Consider the following 22,881-nt stretch of genomic DNA (forward strand, 5'->3'; position numbering starts at 1 on the left):
TTTCCAAAAGGTCTTCGATAAGATCGCTCATAAAAGGTTACTGCACAAGATAAGAGCTCCTGGTATTGGGGGTGATATATTAACATGGATAGAGGACTGGCTAACTGACAGGAAATAGAGAGTCGGGATAAATGGGTCATTTTCAGGACAGCAAACTGTAACTACTTACAATCTACACGAATTATTTTGATGAAGAGACCAAATGTATTGTAGCCAAATTTGGAAACAGTATGAAGATAGGTATGAAAGTAAGTTGTGAGGAGTCTGCAAAGGGATATCAATAAGTTAAGTAGGTGGACAAAACTGTTTGTGAGTCATGTACAAGGCCACCCCAGGTCCCTCTGGACCACAGCATTCTGCAGTCTCTCTCCACGTAAATAAGTTTACTCCTGCTTAAGTGGACAACCTCACATTTTTCGCATTATACTCCATCTGCCAGCAGGAATACAATTATTTACATGGAGAGAGACTGCAGAATGCTGTGGTCCAGAAGGACCTGGGTGACCTTGTACATGACTCACAAACACTCAGCATGCAGGAACACCAAGTAATTAGGAAGGCAAATGAATGTTGGCCTTCATTGCAAAGGGGATGGCGTATAAAAATAGGCAAGTCTTGCTGCAACAGTACAGGGCATTGTTGTGTCCACATCCGCAGTACTCTGTACAGTTTTGGTCACCTTATTTAAGGGAGGGGGAGGACACATTTGCATTGGAAGTAGTTCAGAGGTCACTCGGCTGATTCCCGAATGTAGGCCCTGAAAAGTTGGTCAAGTAACGCTTTGTACCCGGCATGCTCGAAGGCAGCTAAACATAAGTGCAGAACTGAAGAGTCATAGAGAGATACAGCACAGAAACAGGCCCTTCGGCCCACCGAGTCTGTGCCGACCAACAACCACCCATTTATACTAATCCTACATTAATCCCATATTCCCTACCACATCCCCACCATTCTCCTACCACCTACCAACACTAGGGGCAATTTACAATGGCCAATTTACCTATCAACCTGCAGGTCTTTGGCTGGTAAGCTAACAGACATGTCGAAGCTTGTGGTTCGGGATATGTGACCATGAGACTAGAGTGTTGAACAAGAATAGATAAAAGAGGAACAGATATAGGGGAATGAACGGTGGTTGTTGTAAACAAGTCTGGACTTCTGTTCAGATGGCTAAATGGCTAATGTTGTCCAAAGATGAGATAATGCTTGAAGATTTGTGCAAAACAAGATCATGTGAGTCATGGGTTGAACAAGGAGCCTTCAAAGAATATATAAGGGTTAAAACTGGAGGGTATTCTCGGCGAGAAGCCGGGAACAACTCTCGAAGACAGGACCCTGAGTCTGGAGGCTCAGTGATCAACCGTGACAAGACGTGCTGTGTTGACGGGTACTATCTCGTACAAGAAGTGAGACTTGTACTTATTTGGTGTCTAAATAAAACTGTTGTAAGCTTTTGTATGGTTTAAGTGATTCTAGTACTAATAAAGTGAAGTGATGCGATACTTTGGTTTTAGTGTATCTTTGTCTGTCACATCAGTTGATACCCGACAGAGAAAAAGGGTCAACAAGGGGTTTGTCTGATGAGGAAAGGTTGAGCAAGTTGGACGTATACTCATTGGAGTTTAGAAGATTGAGATGTGAACGAATTGAAAAATATAAGATTCTGTGGGGACATGACAGGGTAGATGCTGAGGGGATGTTTCCCCTGGTGGGGAATGTAGAACTGGGGGGGCGGGGGAGTGGGGGGGGAGCACAGGTTCAAACTAAGGGGCCTCCCATTTAAGACGGAGATGAGGAGGAACTTCTTCTCTGAGGGTTGTTAGTGTTTGGAATTCTCTTCCCCGGAGAGCAGTGGAGGCTGGATCATTGAATATATTCAAGGCTGAGTTAGACAGGTTTCTGATTGACAAGGGATTCAAGGTTTATTGGGGACAGGCAGGAAAGTGGAGTTAAGGCCACAACTAGATCAGTCATGATCTTATTGAATGACAGAACAGACTCGAGGGGCTGAATGGCCTACTCCTGCTCCTATTTCTAATGTTCTTATGAGGATGATACCAATCGCCTGCATCAGGACATTGATAGGCTATCAGAATGGGCAGACAAATAACAGATGGAATGCCATACAGAGAAGTGTGAGGTGATGCATTTGGCAGAAGAGATAGGAAGAGGCAACATAGACTTAATGGCACAGTTCAAGAGTGTGCAGGAACAGAGAGACCTGGGGGTTCATGTGCATGGGTCTTTGAACAGGGTAGGACATATTGGGAGAGTAGTTAGCAAAGTTTATGAGATCTTGGGCTTCATAAATAGAAGTATTGAGTACAAAAGCAGGGAAGTTATGCAGCATCTTTATAAAGCTCTGGTTAGGCCACAATTGGAGTATTACGTCCAGATTTGGTCACCACACATTAGGAAGGATGTGAGGGTCACTGAGAGGGTGCAGTAGAGATTTAACAGAACAATTCCAGGGATGGAGGATTTTAGCGACAAGGTTAGATTGGAAAATCTGGGGTTGTTCTCCTTACATATGAATTAGGAGCAGGAGTAGGCCACTCAGCCCCTTGAGTCTGCTCCACCATTCAACATGATCAAGGCTGATCTCCTGCCTATCCACAATAACCTTTCACCCCCTTGCGAATGAAGAATCTATCTACCTCTGACTTAAAAACATTCAAAGACTCTGCTTCCACTGCCTTTTGAGGAAGGAAGTTCCAAAGACTCACAAACCTGAGAGAAAAAAAATTCTCATCTCGGTCTTAAATGGGCGACTCCTTATTTTTAAACAGTGACTCCTGATTCTAGATTCTCCCTCAAAAGGAAACATCCTTTCCACATCCACCTTGTCAAGACCCATCAGAATCTTATATGTTTCAATCAAGTTACCTCTTACTCTTCTAAACTTCCAGTGGATACAAGTCTAGCCTGTCCAACCTTTCCTCAGAGGACAACCCACCCATTTCAGGAATTACTCTAGTAAACCTTCTTTGAACTGCTTCCAATACATTTCCATCCTTCCTTAAATAAGGAGACCAACACTGTACACATTACTCCAGATGTGGTCTCAACAATACCCTGTATAACTGAAGCACAACCTCCCTACTTTTGTATTCAATTCCCCTCACAATAAAGGATAACTTTCTATTAGCTTTCCGAATTACTTGCTGAACCTCTATACTAACTTTTTGTGATTCATGCACTAGGACACCCAGATCCCTCTGCATCTGCAATCTCTCACCATTTAGATAATATGCTTCTTTTATTCTTCCTTCCAAAATGGACAATTTCAGAATCACAGAATTGTTACAGTGCAGAAGGAGGCCATTCAGCCCATCGTGTCTGTACCAGCCCTCTGAATGAGCAATTCACCTAATGCCATCCACCTGCAAATCTTTCCTTTCAAGTATTCCCTTTTGAAAGTTATGATTAAATCTGCTTCACTGTCATTTCAGGCAGTGCAATCCAGATCACAGCAAATGACTGTGTAAGACTTGTATAAGACTTCAGCCTCCGCTGGAGTATTGTGTCCAATTCTGGGCACCACACTTGAAGGAAGACGTGAGGGCTTTGGAGAAAGTACAGAAATGAAGAAAAAGAATGGTTCCAGGGATGAGGAACTTCAGTTATGAAGATAGACTGGGGAAGTTAGGACTGTTTTCCTTGGAGAAGAGAAGGCTGAGAGGTGATTTGATAGAGGTACTCAAAATCATGAGGGATCTGGACACAGTAGATAGAGAGAAACTGTTCCCATTTGTGAAAGGATCTAGAATGAGAGGGCACAGATTTAAAGTGTTTGGTAAGAGAAGCAAAAGCGACATGAGGAAAAACATTTTCACACAGCGAGTGGTTAAGGTCTGGAATGCGCTGCTTGAGAATGTGGTTGCAGCAGGTTCAATTGAAGTATTCAAAAAGAAAATTAGAGAGTGAGATGAAAAGGAGGAATGGGCTGTGTTATGGGGAGAAGGCAGGGGAATGGAATTGAGGGAGTTTCTCTTTCAGAGAGCCAGTGAGGACATGATGGGCCGAATGGCCTCAGTTGCAAGTTTTAAATGTGCCTGTGCTCCTATTTTACAGGGGAGGGGAGTCTCTCACTTTATTCCCCATTAAACTGGTGCTGCATTTATTTCAAACGTTAACTGGCCCGACAGTTTTTGGGGAATCTTTGGGAGTTCCCTTCCCGATTGGGGCCTCACGCACAAGGGACAGATTATGGGAAATCCCTGGGTTCAGGCCCAGGTTTTTCCCAGGAGCTGCTGCTGTGAGGCCCCACCGCTGACCGGTGTGTGTCTGTACTCCGGGGTTAATACCCCACAACATGTTAGATTGGAGCCTTTTTATCAGCAAGTTTAACCTCCCAAAAATCACTCTTAAATGTTCAGGACTGTGAATAATCCTAAACATTTACAGCTAAAATAATTCCTGTTTCCCAATACTCCCAATCCAGGGAACATCTCACTCGACATACACATCCTGCATGGGATTGGATTAAATAGCTAATGTTAATTATTTAAACTTGGGTTTTCTGTCCTGTTTCGAGTTAAAATGCTGGATGTGGAAAATATTTGACATTAATTTTCTGTACTGCTGGTTTATATTTTATATTTACATTCCGCTGTCCAGCCTTATTAATGATGATTTATTGTAATTAAATTATCAGACCCTTTCAGTGACCTGTATTTACTGATTCCATACAGATTGTAAAATCCCTGATGGTTCACAAGGATTCATTTTAGATTTTCCAGTCCTGATGGTAAAACTAAACAATCCTCTTATTATTTGTCATCGTTGTGTCAAATCTGTTTCTCTCTGGTTCAACTGAACTGCAGCCGAAGGTTAACAACTAAAACTGTGCAAGGCATGAAGGTAAAAGTTGCCAGCTTTACACAAGGAGACGGAGCTGTGAAGCAGGTAAAGTCTTTTCCAGCCTGCTAGGCAGTGGGTGATAAAACATTCGATGAGACTGTGGGATGCTGTGAGGCAAGGTTACAGATAAGAAGGAAGGCCAGCAGACGTATTTTGATTTTAAAACTAAGCAGACAGACGACTCCAGGTCCTGAGTGTACGTGACAAAGAACATTCGCAATGCTGGGAGAAACTGGATAAGAAGGGGAGGCTCGGAGCCCCGAAAGGAGAAGACCTGCAGGACCATCACGGAAAGGGAACCCTGAGTCCAGTTCAGTGAAGAGAACCCATCAGAGGGAGACTGATCACCTCACCTCACAACGGGTCGAATTGAAGTCCAAGCCGTGAGTCTTGTGATTTATTGTAGTTTAACAAGTGAAATAATGAGTAGCTAAGTGATTTAAGTATCAATAAAAGTGTTTATATGAAGTATCTCGTGCAGGTGTCTTTTGTCTGCCACGTCAGTTGACACCCAAGTTTGAGGGTCAACAGAACTGTTTCTTTCCCTTCATTACAGAGCAACAACACAATCTGTGACTGTTCAACATTTCAACAGTTAGAGACAAATAAACAGTTACCTCAACACCTGGAATTTGTGCAGTACGGGACTCAGCCGCTGGAATCCTTCACACTGAATGTCGCAGCGATATAGATTAATGTTTTTTATGGTATCACAGAGACCAATAACGTGTGACAGGACGGCATAGTCAATTGGGGTTAGTCGCAATCCACTAAATTTAAGTGTGTCCATAGATCCCACTGTGTCCTGAACCAGTGCTTTATTCTGAGACTCAAACAGGTAGTGCAATGTGTTCAGGAGCTTCCTTTTACCAGTTACATTCGTGTTTTTTCCAATCTGTCCTTTAACTGTCTCCTTCACCCAGTCAATCACTTGACAGGTCGTTTGATGAGGAAATGGACCCAGAAACTCCTCCAGGGGTCGAGCTGCCTGTGGGGAGGAGAGACCAACGACAAAACGCAGAAATATCTCAAATCTCCCATCTTCCTCACTGTGAGCTTCACTGAGGAGATTCCGGATGTCCCCGCGACCTGCAGTCAGGAATTGTGCAAGTGCAGCTACAAACTCTTGGATGGTGAGGTGCGGGAATGTGTAAACCACATTCTGGACAGAATCATCTCTCTCCAAAAGTTCCATCAGGAATCCAGACAGGAACTGGGAAGGTTGCAGATTGTACTCGATCAAATCTCCATTTCTAAACACAATCTTCTTCCTGGAGACTCCTGTGAAGGCCATCTCACCGACCTTCAGTAACACATCACGGGGGTTTTCAATCTCTCGGCTATGGTTTTTCAGAATGTTGTAAATATAGTAGGAATATAGCTGGGTGATGGTCTTGGGAACTTGCTGCTGTTTCCTGTCTCTTTGTGTAAAGAAGGGATCCAGTGACAGACAGAGGATCCAGCAGTAGGAAGGGTTGTAACACATGGTGTACAGGATCTCGTTCTCCTCCACGTGTTTGAAAACAGCTGCTGCCACCGTCTGATCTTCAAAAAACTTGTTGAAATATTCCTTCCGTTCATCACCAACAAATCCCAGGATTTCAGCCCAGACACTGATCTCAGCCTTTTCCAATAAATGTAATGCAGTGGGACGACTGGTCACTAACACTGAACATCCTGGGAGCAGCTTGTGTTGCATTAAACTGTACACAATGTCAGACACTTCACACCAGCATTCGGGATCTGTGCACATGTACTGAGGTTCTGTATTTCTCCGATTGTCAGTAAAATCCATCATGTCCTTGAATTCATCCAAGCCATCAAATATAAACAGCAATCCCTCTGGATTCTTCCAGAGCTCTCCCAGAACATTCCCAAAGTAAGGATACAGATCCAGTATCAGATTCCTCAGGTTTATTCTGCAGTTAATAGTATTCAAATCCCGGAATTTAAAACTGAAAACAAATTGAAAGTGTGGGTATATTTTCCCAGTGGCCCAGTCATGAACAATCTTTTGTACCATTGTTGTTTTTCCAATCCCCGGGGCTCCACTCACTGCTGCTGAACTCCCAGATTTGGATTTTCCCCAGGAAAAACTGCTCTGGAACAATTGATCAGTTCGGATTTTTTCCAGTTCTATCCGGAGATGTTTCTCTCTCCACTCTTCATGGTCTCGGCCTCTTACCAGCAGTTCATGTTCTACAAGTGTCCGATCTCGAACAGTAGAAATGACCGTTAGCTCAGCGTATCGATCAACCAGCTGGAAAATCTTAACCTTCTCCTTTATTAGGATAGTGTTCACTCTCAGTGTTTCAGTTTGTACCCGGAGTGTTTCCTTGTGTTTCTGTTGAATATCTTCAATTAGAACAGACAGAAAGTGGTTTTCAATGTTAGCTGTATTGATATAAAAACAACTTCTGAAAACATTTTATTATTCAATAAAGTTGCAAGATTTAATTCACAGCTTCAATAGAGGTGTATGTATAAATTAAAACTCAGTTAATTAAAACTTCACCTGAAAGTGAAGAATGGTGAAAAGAAGTTTTAAATCCTGATTTGATTCTAACATTTACTGAACATGGAGATGCCTACACAGGTGATATTTTCCCTCTGATGGTTAACATGATCTGTCCTGCCCTGTACGATTAGAAATCTCATTACAAATCCACACGTGATCCTGGTTTTACAACAGTAGACATTACATTGGATTCATTTTTAAAACCATCAGCAGTGTTTACCTTCTGCAGAAATGGGAAATTTGACATCGGACACAAGTGGGTTATACTGTGAATTGTCAGTAATCCCACTGTTATTGTATCAGACAATGAGCAGTTTATCTGGCTGGACATTGGCTCTCAGTTCAGCAACATATTAATTAAAAAATTCTCATTATTTTCAAATCCCTCCAGGGCCTGGACCCTCCCTATCGCTGTAACCACCTCCAGCCTGACAAAACTCTGAGGTCTCTGTGTTCCACCAAGGGTAGAGTAACACAGTTACGTCACTGGACTAGTAAGGCAGAGGCCTGGATCACTGATCCAGAGATATGAGTTTATATACAACCATGGGAGCTGGGGAATGTAAATTCTGTTCAGTAAATAAATCTGGAATAAAGCTAGTATCAAGAATGTTGTACAGGAAAACTACCAGATGGTCATGAAAATCCACCTGGTTCACTAATGTCGTTTAGGGAAAGAAATCTGCCGTCCATCCAGTCTGGTTCTCGGTGACTACAGACACACAACAATGTGGCTGACTGTGAACTGCTGGCTGAAATGGCCTGGCAAGTTACTCAGTTCTATCATATTGGTTAAAAAAAAGTGTAAGCAGTATAAAACCAGACAAACCACCTGGTGTTGACGGAGGCTCCTGACACCACATGCATAACCAGCCGGACGGCCTACTCCTGCTCCTAGTTCTTATGATCTTAACCCTGTAAACTCCTCTTCACCAACATCTTGTGCCAAAATTCAGAGAGCTGTCTCACAGACTAGTCAGGCAACAGGCTAAGATATTCATAATCACAGAATCATTTGTAGCGTCACCAGGTTGACACCTCATTTTGAGGTATGCCTGGTGCTGCTCCTGGCCTGCTCTCCTGCACTCTTCATTGAACCAGGTTTTGTCTCCTGGCTTGATGGTAATGGTAGAGTGGTGAATATGCCGGGCCTTGAGGTTACAGATTGAGGTTGAGTATAATTCTACTGCTGCTGATGGCCCACAGCACCTCATGGATGCCCAGTTTTACATTACTAGATCTGTTCAAAAACTATCCCATTTAGCACAGTGGTAGTGCCACACAACACGATGGAGGGTATCCTCAATGTGAAGGCGGAACTTTATCTCTCCAAGGACTGTGCGGAGGTCACTCCTACCAACACTGTCATGGACAGGTGCATCTGTGGCAGGCAGATTGGTGAGGACAAGGTCAAGAATGTTTTTCCCTCTTGTTGGTTCCCTCACAACCTGCCGCATACCCAGTCTAGCAGCTATGTCTTTTAGGACTCGGCCAGTTCGGTCAGTAGTGGTGTAACCGAGCCACTCTTGGTGATGGACATTGAAGTCCCCCACCCGGAGTACATTCTGTGCCCTTGCCACCCTCAGTGTTTCCTCCAAGTGCTGTTCAACATGGAAGAGTACTGATTCACAGTTGAGGGAGGGCGGGAGGTGGTAATCAGCAAGAACGCTCCTTACCCAAGTTTGACCTGATGCCATGAAACTTCATCAGGTCCGCAGTCGATCTTGAGGACTCCCAGGGAAACTCCCTTCAGACTGTATTCTACTGTGCCACCACCTCTGCTGGGTCTGTCCTGCCAGTAGGACAGGACATACCCGGGGATGGTGATGGCAGTATCTGGCAGGTATGATTCCGTGAGTTTGACTATATCAGGTAGTTGCTCGACTTGTCTTTGAGACAGCTCTCCCAACTTTGGCACAAGCCCCCAGATGTTATTAAGGAGAACTTTGCAGGGTCGACAGGGCTGGGTTTGCTGTTGTGATTTCCAATGCCTAGGTCAATGCCGGGTGGTCTTTCCGGTTTCATTCTGTTTTATTGACTTCGTACAATAGGTACAACTGAGTGGCTTGCTAGGCCATTTCAGAGGGCATGTAAGAGTTAACCACATTGCTGTGGGTCTGGAGTCACATGTAGACCAGACCAGGTAAGGACAGCAGATTTCCTTCCCTAAAGGACATTAGTGAACCAGATGGGTTTTTACAACGATCGACAATTGTTTCATGGCCATCATTAGACTAGCTTTTAATTCCAGATTTATTAATTGAATTCCCATTTCACCTTCTGCTCTGATGGGATTTGAACCCATGTCCCCAGAAAAATACCGAGTCTCTGGGTTACTAGTCCAGTGACAATACCACTACACCACTGCCTCCCCGCAGACAAGAAATAAGACTCATCGAAGACAGATTCTTAGAACAAAGGAATGAACCTTCGATACGCGACGATGTATCTGTGTTCCAGGAAAGGCTCACGAAAGCTTGTAACGTCGCTCAGGAACATCTTAAATCATCCCAAGCCAATATGAAAAAAATGGGCGGACAAGAATGCAAAGACCCAAAATTTTCAACTAGGGGATGAAGTATTAGTATTATTACCTTTACAGGGTGAACTATTAAAAGCAGGTTCAGTATAAAGTGGTGTAAAGAGTGGGTACGGTAAATTACTTGATTGAAACCCGTGATCACTGGGAAAAGAATTGGCTGTTTGATATCAATATGTTGATGCAATATTACCACAGGGAGGAGGATAAACCAGTACAGGTATGCTAGGTCATGGGGACTATTGAGAAGGAAAAGGATAGTGAGGATGAGGTAGAAGCAGGCCTAGACAATTTTCAGATTGAACCTCCTACTGTCAAGTTAGCTAATACAGAATGGCAAGGAAAATTGGACAACATGCTTTTGTACTTACAGACAGAACAACGTGAAGACCTAACAAGACTTTTCACAGCGTTTAAGAGTCCGTCGGGATAAGCCAGGATGTACAACCTTAGCCATACATGATGTGGATGTAGTGGAATCCATTCCTATAAAACTTGTTATCTCTTGCCCCACCCCTGCTTTATTTGCTTAAAACCTGTTTCTTACCTTTGCTAGTTCTGAGGAAAGGTCACTGACCTGAAACATGAACTCTGCTTCTCTCTCCACAGATGCTGCCAGACCTGCTGAGTATTTCCAGCATTTCTTGCTTTTATTTCAGATTTCTAGCATCTGCAGTATTTTGCTTTTATTTTATCCTATAAAACACCAACCTTTTTGCTTAAGTCCAGGCTCAAGTAAAAGCAGAAATCCATGCTGGAAAACAACGTAACTGAATGGAGTCAAAGCAGCTGGAGTTCACCAATAGTTATTAGTGTTTAAACCTGACAGGTCAACCCAACTTTGCTCAGGCTACAGAAAAGTCAATGCAGTAATGAAGGCAGACTTGCTCAATTTCTCGCTTGGAAGAATATTTACAGAGTGGGCAGTGCCATTTGTCTGAGAGGTAAATTTGGTTCGAGAGATCCTGGCAAATTCCTTTGACACCCCAAGCTCAGAAAGAAACTGTTTTTGTTACAATGGACGGGGTTTTCCAGTGTCAAGTATTACCACACAGATTAATGACTCAAAAAAAAAAATTCAGAGACGAGTGAACCCAGTAGTGGCCATTGTTCCTAACGATGAAGGTCATCTTGCTGAGGTGCTGGTCTTTAGGAATACTTGGAAACAACACATGAAAAAACCAGGAGACTATGTTTGGAAGGTTGCAATTGGCTGATGGAAACAATCTTTGTAAAAAAAAATGTTTAAACCAAAATGCTAGAATATAAAGATAAAGATTATTGTTACAGCCTTATCATTTGAAGATTGGACACATTTCGGGAAAAAAAAACAATGTTATCGCCAATGCTTTGTCACAAATTTAACCTTATTTCAGTTCCAGGAGCAACAATAGAACATAGAAAATACAGCACAGAACAGGCCCTTCGGCCCACGATGTTGTGCCGATCCTTTGTCCTCTGTCAAGGACAATTTAATCTATACCCCATCATTCTCCTTTATCCATATACCTATCTAAAAGCCGTTTGATAGAACATAGAAAATGCTACAAAGAAAAATCGTGTTAACTACCAGTAGAATGAATGATGGGTATGAATGCGAAAATGTGTTTATACAGTTGGCGTTTCATTTCACCAAGGGCGGAGGTGTTACAAGTGTTTTATTTTTCAGAAGAAAACTTGGAGTTTTGTGTTTTGAAAGACTAGGAGAAAAGGGGATTTCTCTCTGAGAACACTAAATGCTGAACTGGGTGGGTATAGATTGCAAGGCAACCTGTTTCCAAACAACAGCAAGGGAAATGACAGGTCACCTGACTTACTGTTAAGAGTTCAGTTTCAATTTTGCTTTGTGAAAGACCAGTGCTGGAAAGGCAGGAGGCAGAACAAACAGGCAGGCAGTTGTTTTTTTTCATTCGTTTTTCTTTTTGCAGACCAGGAAAAGATCTCTTCCTGAAAAGAAGACTTGTCTCTCTTAAGAAAGGGAATCCTACATCTGAGTTGTGGCTGTGTTCTACCTGGAGAGAGAAAAACAGCCCTGGAGAGGAAAAGATCCAGAGAAAGAGGAGTTGCTGCTCTCTATGGAGAAAGGCTCCTTTGCTAAGAGGAAGCCCTGCATTGTTAAAGGTAGCAAATTGCTATTGTCGCCATTCTCTGGAAAATCTCTGCCTCAAGAGTGATTCCTGTCGTTTGTGTTTTGGGAGATCTTGAAATTTCGAGAAAGCTTCTATTGCTGGACTGTTACTTTAAAATTTAGATAGAGCTGTTGCTGCATCCTTTGCTGAAAGACCCGTTTGACGCCTGCTGCAGATGAATTACCTTGAACGCCTACCCATCACAGACTGTTCATCAAACCCGCCAGGAGAGACTTCGAGTAGCATCTGACTATTCGACTCTGGGATCCCTCTCCGATCTAGAAATATCCTACCAGCCCATGACCACCAACTATCTCATTATTGCTAAGAAATAGTTGAACACAAAAAAGCTTTTTCCCCCAGTTAACCGATTTTTGAATGCATGTGTGTGTGCATGAGGGCTAGGAAGAATAAGAAGCTATGAAATCTTTTTCTATATACAGATTTAACCCATTACTGTTTAAGATTTAGTTTAATAGTAAATAGTTAATTTTGTTGTTGTTTAAAGAAACCTGGTTTGGTGTACTTTATTCTGGGGGATAAATAAAGTGTTTAATTTGGCTAATTTTCAGTAGGAGGGATACTTTACTGGTATGTTGTGACCTGCGAAGTAGTGGGACTGAATTAGCACTGCATTACTCCCACCTTGGTGACTACAATGTGAATAGGTATGAAGTTATCCACTTTCGTAGAAAAAACAGTACAACAGAGTATTTCTTAAATGGTGAGAGGTTGGGAAATGTTCATGTCGAAAAGGACCTGGTGTCCTTGTTCATGAGTCATTAAAAGCGAGCGTGCAGGTGCAGCAAGCAATTAGGAAGATAAAAGGTATGTTGGCCTTCATTGTAAGAGGATGAGAATACAAGAGTAAAAATGTCTTGCTGCAATTGTATAGGGCCTTGGTGAGACCAACCCTGGAATATTGTGTACAGTTTTTGTATCCTCATTTAAGGAAGGATAAACTTGCCATAGAGGGAGTACAATGCAGATTCACCAGACTTGTCCCTGGGACACTGTCTTATGAGAAGAGATTGAGGAAACTGGGTTTGTATTCTCCAGATTTTCAAAAAAATGAGAGGTGATCTCATTGAAACATACAAAATTCTTACAGGGTGTGACAGGGTGGATGTAGCTAGGATATGTCTCCTGGCTTGTGAGTCTAGAACCGGGGGACCTGGTCTCAGAATAAGGGATAGGCCATTTAAGACTGAGATGAGGAGGAATTTCTTCACGCAGAGGGTAGGGAATCTTTGGAATTCTCTACTCCAGAGGGCTGTGAAAGTTCAATCATTGAGCATGTTCAAGACAGAAATTGATAGCTATCTGGATGCTAATAACATCAAGAGATATGGAGATAACGTAGGGTAGTGGCATTGAGGTAAATGATCGGCCATGATCTAAAGTGAATGGTGGAGCAGGCTCAATGGGCAGAATGACCTACTCCTGCTCCTTTGTTCCTATGCTCCTAATTAAAATTACAGGCGACTGGAAGCTAACAATTATTCAGCAGTTTTACACATACATTCATTGATTGTGGTTTTATAACAGTCCGGTCATGTTACTGATTAGAATTAGAAATTGAACAACAGCCCACCTCTCAGTGTAATGTTAGAGCAGAAAACATTCACAGTTCATCTGAACTGTTCTACCAATAATTATACTGCATTGCTTTGTTTTGGTCTTGATTTCCTATAATGCAGGTTTGGGAAATTAAAAATATGTTTCTGTTAGTCATTACATTGGGTTCAAAAACAACTCCAGAGTTAAAGGATTATTCTTTGAGTAGAATGAGATTCTCTCTTTCACTGTCATTAGGAAGTTGGCCAATAACTAACTTTCCAGTCACTCTGAACATTGTCTTTTCCTCACATTTCTCCACAGATTAATGTTCTATTGTGTGAACATTAACATATATTCTCAGTTTGGATCAAACACACTCTGATGTCTCATTCTTTGCTGTGAAATGATAACGTTTCAATATTTCACATTTCTCCACCTCTTTCCCTACAGTTTAAAAGGAGACAAATCAGAGCCAGGGAACTACAGGCCTATCATGCTGACATCCCTTATTGGGAAGATGCTAATGGGATCAGAAGAAATGTCTTTTATGTTTACAGGGAAAGGGAAGGACCAATAGAAATTTATAACTGAGCTTCTGAGAAAATAGCTTCTGCCCAACAAATTTTGCAGAGTTTTTTTTTGAGAAAGTCATTGGGATGGTGGATGAGGGAAATCCTGTGCACATTGTCTACTTGGACTTTCAGAAAGTCTTTGATAAGGTTTCTCACACTAGGTTACTTCAGAAGATGGAAACTTGATGTATCAGTAGAAATTTGAAACTCTGGATTGGGAATTGTCTTCAATCCTGCAGCCAAAATGTTATAATTAACAGATGTGGTTCAGCTTGAAGACAAGTTACAAGTGACTGGTCCTAGACCTGCTACTCTTCACAGTCTGTATTAGTGACCTGGACAGTGGCGTTGGGAGGATGGGAAGTAGGTTTGCAAATGACACTAACATATGTGCAACGGTTAAAACGGTTGAGGAGGGCAATCAAATCCAAAAACATTGTAGATGTGCCAGGAGAGTGAAGCAAACATGGGAAATGGCATTTAATTTAGTTAAATGTAGTGCCACACATATTGATCGGGCAATCAGAGAACACAGGAATCATTCGGAGGCATCAATAGTGAGAGAGTGTGAGAGGGAAAAAAGATCTTGGTGTTACTGTACACAGATCACTGAAGGTTAATGACCAATGTAAAAAAATCATTGCTAAAGTTACCAAAGTACTGGGTTATATTAATCGAACCACTCAGTATAAAAGACAAGGTTCCACTTTGACACTGTACAGGTCACTGGTCAGACCACATCTGGATACTGTGCCCAGTCTTGGTTCCCCCACATGGTGGATGATATAGTGCCATTGGAAAAGGTACAGAGGAAATCTTCAGGAATGATTCCTATCTTAGGGAACCTGAGCTACTGAGACAAGGTCAAGGACCTTGGTCTATTTATTTTAGAGCAGCACAGACTTACAGGCAACCTGATAGAGGTCTATTAAATAACTGAATGGCTGGATAGAGTCTCTGTTGATAGATTATTCTAGTTTATCAGATTGGGAGGACCAGCAAACACACATTTAAACTATGTAATTGTAGGAATAAACTGGATGTTCGATGGTTCTTCTTTCCCAGAGAATTGTGATCCTCTGGAATGTGCTGCTGGCTGCTGACTCTCTGTTTACCTTCAAGAGGGAGCTGGACCAATTCCTGACTGGGACAGAGATCTCATCATGCAGAAGGTAAGTGTCTTTATAGGTAAAATGTGGTCCGTGTGATCTCCTGGATTGCACGGGGATGGGTGCGGGGGCGGTGGGGGGGGGGGCAGTCAGAGAGGAATATTACCAAGCACATTTTCCCATATTGACTCTCGTTGTTTCCATGTTTTTTGCTTGACTGTGGGAGTGGTGTCTTGTGGGGGTAAGGGGTAAGGGAGGGATGAAGTGTTTAGCTATAATGCTCGAGCCTTCGTGGAATGGGGTGGGTTTGATGGACCATCTGGTCTCTTCCTGCTCATCATTTTGGTGGGACATATTGCTCGGGGTGCAGGGAACCCTTAACATCTGGGTCAAGGCACTGCTCTTTACTGTGAGCCCAGAGCATCCGTGCAGCACACAGGAGGTTTGTATTAAGATTCACAGCTTATCAGGATCCTGCCAGATGTGTGTAAGATTTCAGAAATAATAATGATCAGCAGCTGGATTAAGTGAAATACAATGTTCACATATTTACAGGATATGACAGAAATCATATGAATTGTAACTTGAATCTATGCCGAATAATTGAGAATTGACAACAAATCCAAACAATGTTCAATCTTGTTTCTCCAGCCTTTGATTTTCTGATTCCCAGATCCTGTCAATCTCTTAAACAAACGACTACAGTCAATCATTCTGATTCTGGGAAGTGAAATAAACAGTTTGAAATCTCCATGTCATCACTTACCTTTCAGGTCACTGGGTATTTCAGATAAACCTCGTGCGATGTCCATATAATCAAATGAATCACAACCTGTTAAAATCAATTAATTTCCATGAAATCAGATTTGTGTAATATTATAGTAAATTCTGCAGTGTTTGAATCTGAAGTTGAATTCAGTGTGTGATTTTACCGTACCGAGTTCCTGTATTTCTTTCAGCATTTTGTACAACTTTGGTAACCTGTGGCACATTTTCACAAAGGATTTCCACATCAGCCTTTGGACCCGAGAGTCTTTCTCCATCACCAGATTTAGGAGAAGTTTGGAACTGTCTGTCCGGTTTCCCTTCTCCACGAGCTCAGTGACTTTCTGTAAAGAATAATAATGAATATCTGAATTCTCAGTTTTGAGCACAGAAAGCAGTCACTGGGCCAGGTACTGATACATTCTGAACATGGGCTGAATATTCTGTAAACATCCTGATTCAGACATTAATGGCAAATAAATGTGATAAAACTAAATTCAAAATCAGATGTATTGTTCTAGGAGAGTGAGGAATCACTAAGAATCTGCAGTATTTTAATGGGATTAGTTTTCTCTGTCCTTCAGTGTCCAACATGACATCAGATACTGATTGACAATATGATCCACTTGTTTCTCACACTTATTTCCTGCGGTCACACTTTGTGATTTACTCAGAAATAAAACAGCAGCGAATCAGAACTCAAGTGACAGGGAAGGACGATTCTGAACTGAGGGAAGCAGCGAGAAAACCATCTGAGAAATTATCACCAACCAATCGAAACAACCCCTGTTGATTTATCAGTCAGGAGAATCAACCAATAATAACAATACTGAAAATCCAATCACTCCATATATATTCCCCTCAGTAATTGAAATGTCAGATACGCAATGTTTTGTACACCCACTGCCAGTATGAAACCTCAGTAACCGGGAGAACATATCCAGCAATGGATAGTCAGGACTTCCATCGCCAACTTACATTTAATATAGGACTTTTAATGTCAAGAAACAACCCAAGATGTTTCACAGAGGCTGAATCAGACAGTGGGCCCGAGACAGAGCAGGATAAATTGGCACAGGTGACCAAAACCTAAAGAAAAGGTAAGTTTTAAGAAGGAATGGGATGGGGATCGGTTTCAGTAGTGAATTTCAGAGTGTGAGGCCCAAGATAACTGAAAGTTTGAGCACCAGTGGTGGTGTGAAGGAAGGGCTGTACAAAAGGACAGTGTCAGAGCAATGGAAAATTCCAGTGGGATGAGAACTGAAGACGGGAACTGCGAAAGGAAGCAATGGGGTCATCAAACTATTTAAATAGAAGGACAGGAATTTTAAATTGAAGGCCTGAGGGTTGGAAGCCATTCTAGGTGTGTGAGCACACATGTGATATCAGAAATGGGACCTGGAGGGGACAGGGTACAGGCAGAAGACTCTGAGTAGCTGAAGATTACAGAGTGTGTAAGGTGGGAGGCTGGGCAGGAGAACATTGGAATAGTTGCGTCTGGAAGCATGGACGAGGGCTCAGCAGGAGATGAGCTGAAGTAGGGGTAGAGACTGGCAATGTTACATAGATAGAAGTAGGGGATCATCGTGATGGAGAGAATGTCGGATATGGAGTTCAGATTGAGGGTGGATGCTGAAATCACAGACAGTCTGACTTAGCCTCAGGCAGTGGCCAGCAGCAGTTGACAATGTGTCTGCACACGGACACCAGTGGTCCGTGGTTAAAAATGTTGAAGTCCGTGGTAATTGTAAATGTCTTGCTCCAAGCCTTTAAACTTGTGTTTTAAAATAACCTTAGCCGCTCGGTTATTTTAAAACACAAGTTTAAAGGCTTGGAGCAAGATATTTTAAAATATCAGGAGCGAAAGTAATTAAAAAGCATCAGGGCCTCTCCGGGTGGGGCAGATCACCGACTGTGATGGGAACAGGCATGGTGCTGGTGTATGACTGGAGCAGGTGCTGGAGATGGAGAGAGGGGGTCGGCAGAATGCAGCAAAGTACTGGAGCTGGCGGGTGGAGGAATGGAGGGACAGAGCCGGGGGGTGTGGGTCTGGGGGGACAGTGCTGGTGGGTGGGCGGTAATGCTTCAGAAACACCCCCAATAAGAAGCTCCCGGTCCCACGGGATGGCAAGTGCGGAGCTTCTCCTGGTGACAGGTCCAGGTTAACGGCCATCAGCGTTCCAGCTGTTTTGGAGGAAGTAAAGATTAATAAACTGTAACATCAAACCCCAAAACTTGAAAGAAACTTATTTCAGTTATAAAGGGGCCTGGGGGAGGGGGAGGGGAGGGAAGAACGATTTGAGACACAGCACAGGTGGGGTGTGTGTGTTAGAGAAAACCTGCTGGAAAGAGGGAGAACAAGTGATGCAGAATGACAACAATTCCTTTCATTAAAAAAAACACCTCTGACCGAAACAAACTAGAAACTCCCCCAAAAATACTAGTTTAGCATTAGAGAAAGGAGAAGAATGGGAAGTTGAGTAAATGAACCGTTTCACAAAGACCACAGCAATATTGCGCAGGTTCTGATGTTAACTTTGCGAAGGACATCAATCTACACAGTCACATCTCATTCAAGTTTTGGACTGGAACATATTTTATAAAGTCTAACATGTATTAAGTGTCCTCAATGACCAAGGAGGGACTTGGGAAGTAGCTGTGAATTTTCATTCTATGTTAATGTTTTTTCCTGCTTTTGTTCTTACCCATTAAAAAAACGTGGTGTTAAATTCGAAATGAGAGATTATTCAACCCAGCTTGGGAAAGAGACTGTTACTTCTCGCAGTCTGGTTTTTATCACATAATAGTTTAGCTCGCTGCCTATATGCAAATGTAATGTTAGTACATGGTGTAGCTAGCTCTATTCTGTCAACAAAAGTAATTCACACTGGCATCACATACTGTTTTACTTGCTTGTTAGCGAATACAGTTGTACTGCTTTCCAGTGATGTTTAGCTACTTTATTCATCGGGAGAAATGTATTTTAAATTTACTCTGTTTTGATGACATTAGGTTGGCTATGGACTTTATATGCAGATTAACTGTCCCCATGTCCATGGCTGAGTCAATAATTTTGTCAAATGTCTGTGCTGCAACATGTTGGTGAATATCCCTGGTTGTCTGGCAGGGGGAAAAAATCAAGAGGTGAAGAGATGGAGTTTGTGGTGTCAATCTTCCCAATATCTAATGGAGAACATGGAGAGCGACATTCCACACCGAGAGCACAAGGGCAGAAGATTACACACTGAATGAGTTCAATTTCCTGATATTCCACCTGGGAAGTGACGCTGCACACCAAGGGCACAGGGGAAAGTAACTGAGCAAGTTGTGGACAGTTTTGGAATGAAATAAAACAATCGAGACACTGTCCTGCAGATTCATCAGGATGTTACCAGAGACTAAGGAGTTAATGTGGGATTTGAGAATTTAGCAATCATTCCCTCAAGGTGAGAAAATTAAGGGATGAGTTGATGGAAGTCTTCAAGACTGTAAGTATGTGATGAATTAAATGCACAGCATTAATGGGAAACCAGGTTATTCTGTCCCTTCAGTTTCTTTTTGGGTTGTTTTCCCGTTTTGTATTTCTCACATTTTCATCATTTCAGCTCTTTGTGTTTAAATGGCTTTTGTTTAACCCACAGGCTATTTTTGTCATCTAAAGTTCCCCAATTTACTATTAAGCAGTTTCCTGGCTGGTTCATTGCCTTCCCGCCAATTCCTGCCTGTTGCCTCTCTTCTCTCCTTTTTTCCAATCCGACTAAAACTCTTTCCCTTTGTTTTCAGTCCAGACTCCAGTTACACTCGAACCACTACCCTGTTCTTTGTACAGATACTGATGGATCCACTGATATTTTCACCTCTTCAGAACATTGTTTCAGATTCATGGTATTTGCCATTTTATCCTTTCTTTCCTATTTCCCGGTTTCTATCCTGTAACAATCTGCAATTTGAAGATCTAACATTGCAACAATTCTCAGTGGCAGCCGGGAAGCAAATTACATGTTAGGGTGTATTAACAGTGCAAGATTGAGCTGAAAGAATGAGATAATCCTGTCACTTCCGAAAATCATTCATGTGACTGCACTTAGATGACTGTGTATAATTCTGATTGACTCAGTACATAAACGTTAATGTTGCTACTGAAAAGAGGAACTAGAATAACTGAGAGAAGGGAGTGATTGGAATTGAGGAACTATTGTGTAATCTGGGAATGTCCTCACTGGAAAAGAGAAGGTTGAGAGGTGATATGATTGCTGTTTCACTTTGTCCAGTACAGTAGAAACAGAGGACACAGCCTGAGCATCAAGGAGGGTAAATTCACAACTAATCTCTCGTAACAATATTACAGTGAGTGAACAGTTAATCTGTAGGACACACTTCCTAGGGAAGTTGGAGTTAGTATTGATTCATTCAAATGTGAAGTAGACAGATATATTTCAGAAAATAACATTTTGAGATGCACTATTAGTGTAATTTAAGATATGACAGTTTTTATTTATTCATTCATGGGACGTGGATGCCTCTGGCATGGCCAGCATTTATTACCCATGAGAAGGTGGGGGTGAGCTGCCTTCCTGAACCGCTGCAGTCCATGTGTTGAAGGTACACCCACACTGCTGTTAGAGTTCCAGGATTCTGACCCAGTGACAATGAAGGAATGACAATATATTTCCAAGTCAGGATGGTGTGTGACTTGGAGGGGAATTTGGAGGTGGTGATGTTCCCATGCACCTGCTTCCCTTGTACTTCTAGGTGGTAGAGGTCATGGGTTTGAAAGGTGCTGTCGAAGGAGCTTTGATGAGTTACTGCAGTGCATCTTGTAGATGGTGCATACTGCTGCCACTGTGCGTCGATGGTGAAGAGAGCGAATGTTTAAGGTGGTGGATGGGGTGCCAATCAAGCAGGCTGTTTTGTTTTGGATGGTGCTGTGTTTCTTGAGTGTTGCTGGAGCCGCACTCATCCAGGCAAGTGGAGAATATTCCATCACACTCCTGATTTGTACCTTGGTACTTGTATGGCACGAATGTTATTTGCCATTTGTGAGCTCAAGCCTGAATGTTGTCCAGGTCTTTCTCTATGTGTGCACAGACTGCTTCATTATCTGAGGAGTTGCAAATGGAACTGAACACGGTGCAATCTTCATCCCCATTTCTGACCATATGATGGAGAGAAGGTCATCGCTGAAGCAGCTTAAGATCTTTGGGCCAAGGACACTGCCCTGAGGAATTCCTGTAGTGATGTCCTGGGGCTGAGATGATTGGCCTCCAACAACCATAACCATCTTCCTTTGTGCTAGACATGACTCCAGCCAGTGGAGAGTTTTCCTCGATTCCCATTGACTTCAATTGTACTAGGGCTTCTTGATGTCACATTCGGTCAAATGTTGTCTTGATGTCAAGGGCCAACACTCTCTCCTTTCCTCTAGAATTTGGTTCTTTTATCCAGAGTTGGACCAAGGCCATAATGAGGTCTGGAGCTGGGTGTCTGTGGTGGAACCCAAACTGAGCATCGATGAGCAGATTATTGGTAAGTGCCTCTTGAGAGCATTGTTGACGACACCTTCTATCACTTTGCTGATGATTGTGAGTAGCCTATGGGGCAGTAATTGATTGGGTGATGGATTTGTCCTGCGTTTTGTGGAGCAGGACATACATTGGCAATTCTTCCAATTTGTCAGGCAGCTGCCAGTGTTGGAACAGCTTCCTAGAGATGTGGTTACTTCATCACTGCAGATGTGATATCGCCGGGGCCCATAGAAGTTGCTGTGTCCAGTGCACTCAGCCATTCCTTTTATCACGTAGGGTAAATCAAACCGGCTGAAGACCGGCATCTGTGAAGGTGTGGACCTCAGGAGGAGGCAGAGATGGATCATCTACTTGAAACTTCTGGCTGAAGATGGCTGCGAATGCTTCAGCTTTGTTTTCTGCACTCTGGGCTTCGCCATTATGGACGATGCAGATGTTTGCAGAACGTCCTCTTCAGTTAGTTGTTTAATTGTCCAGCACTATATGACTGGGTGTGACAGGACTGTAAAGTTTTATGATTTGTTGGTTGTGGGATCGCTTGTCTGTTTACAGCATGCCACTTCTGCTGTTCAGCATGTAGTCCTATGATGTAGCTTCACTATGTTGGCACCTCAATTTCAGTTTGCCTGGTGCTGCTCCTGACATGCTCTCCTACTCTCCTCATTGAACCAGAGTTGGTCCCCTGGCTTGATGATAATGGTAGAGTGAGGGATACGACAGGCCACGAGGTCACAGAATGTAGTGAAATATCATTCTGCTGCTGCTCGTGGCTCCCAGCACCTCATGGATGCTCAGTTTTGGATGATAGATCTATTCTGTATCATCACATTTAGAACGGTGGTAGTGCACACAACATGATGGAGGAGTCTTCAGTTCCCAAACGTGACTTAGTCTCCACAGGGACTGTGTGGTGATCACTCCTACCAATACGGTCATGGACAGATACATCTGCGACAGATAGATGGGTGAGGACAAGTAGATTTTTTCCCTTGTGTTGGTTCTCTCGCCATCCTCTGCATGCCCAGTCTGCCAGATATGTCCTTCAGGATTGGCCAGCTCGGTCAGGAGTGGTTCTTCTGAGCCACTCTTGATGGATATTACAGATTCTCCACCCTCACCCCCTCCAGAGTAAATTCTGGGCCCTTGCTTCTTCCACGTGACATGAAAGAATACAGATTCCTCAACTGAGGGAGGACAATAATCAGAAAGTGGTTTCCTCGTCCATGTCTGACCTCAGGTCATGAGATTTCACGGGATTCAGAGTCAATGTTGAGGTCTCTCGTGGCCAACCCTGTTTACTG

The 22,881-nt window shown here is 42.8% G+C and overlaps 1 protein-coding gene across 1 annotated transcript in view; it reads right to left on the bottom strand.

Moving 5' to 3' along the window:
• Positions 1-22,881, bottom strand: part of LOC137385156 (NACHT, LRR and PYD domains-containing protein 12-like) — a 60,436-nt gene that overhangs the window by 31,184 nt on the left and 6,371 nt on the right. Inside the window, exons 3-5 of the mRNA XM_068060101.1 lie at positions 16,228-16,399; positions 16,057-16,122; positions 5,481-7,218 (exon numbers count right to left, since the gene is read on the bottom strand). Of these exons, the coding sequence (XP_067916202.1) occupies positions 5,481-7,218; positions 16,057-16,122; positions 16,228-16,399 (1,976 nt within the window). The remainder of the gene's footprint in view (positions 1-5,480; positions 7,219-16,056; positions 16,123-16,227; positions 16,400-22,881) is intronic.

The sequence above is a fragment of the Heterodontus francisci genome, chromosome 28, assembly GCF_036365525.1.
Source record: "Heterodontus francisci isolate sHetFra1 chromosome 28, sHetFra1.hap1, whole genome shotgun sequence".
NCBI classification, from domain to species: Eukaryota; Metazoa; Chordata; class Chondrichthyes; order Heterodontiformes; family Heterodontidae; genus Heterodontus; species Heterodontus francisci.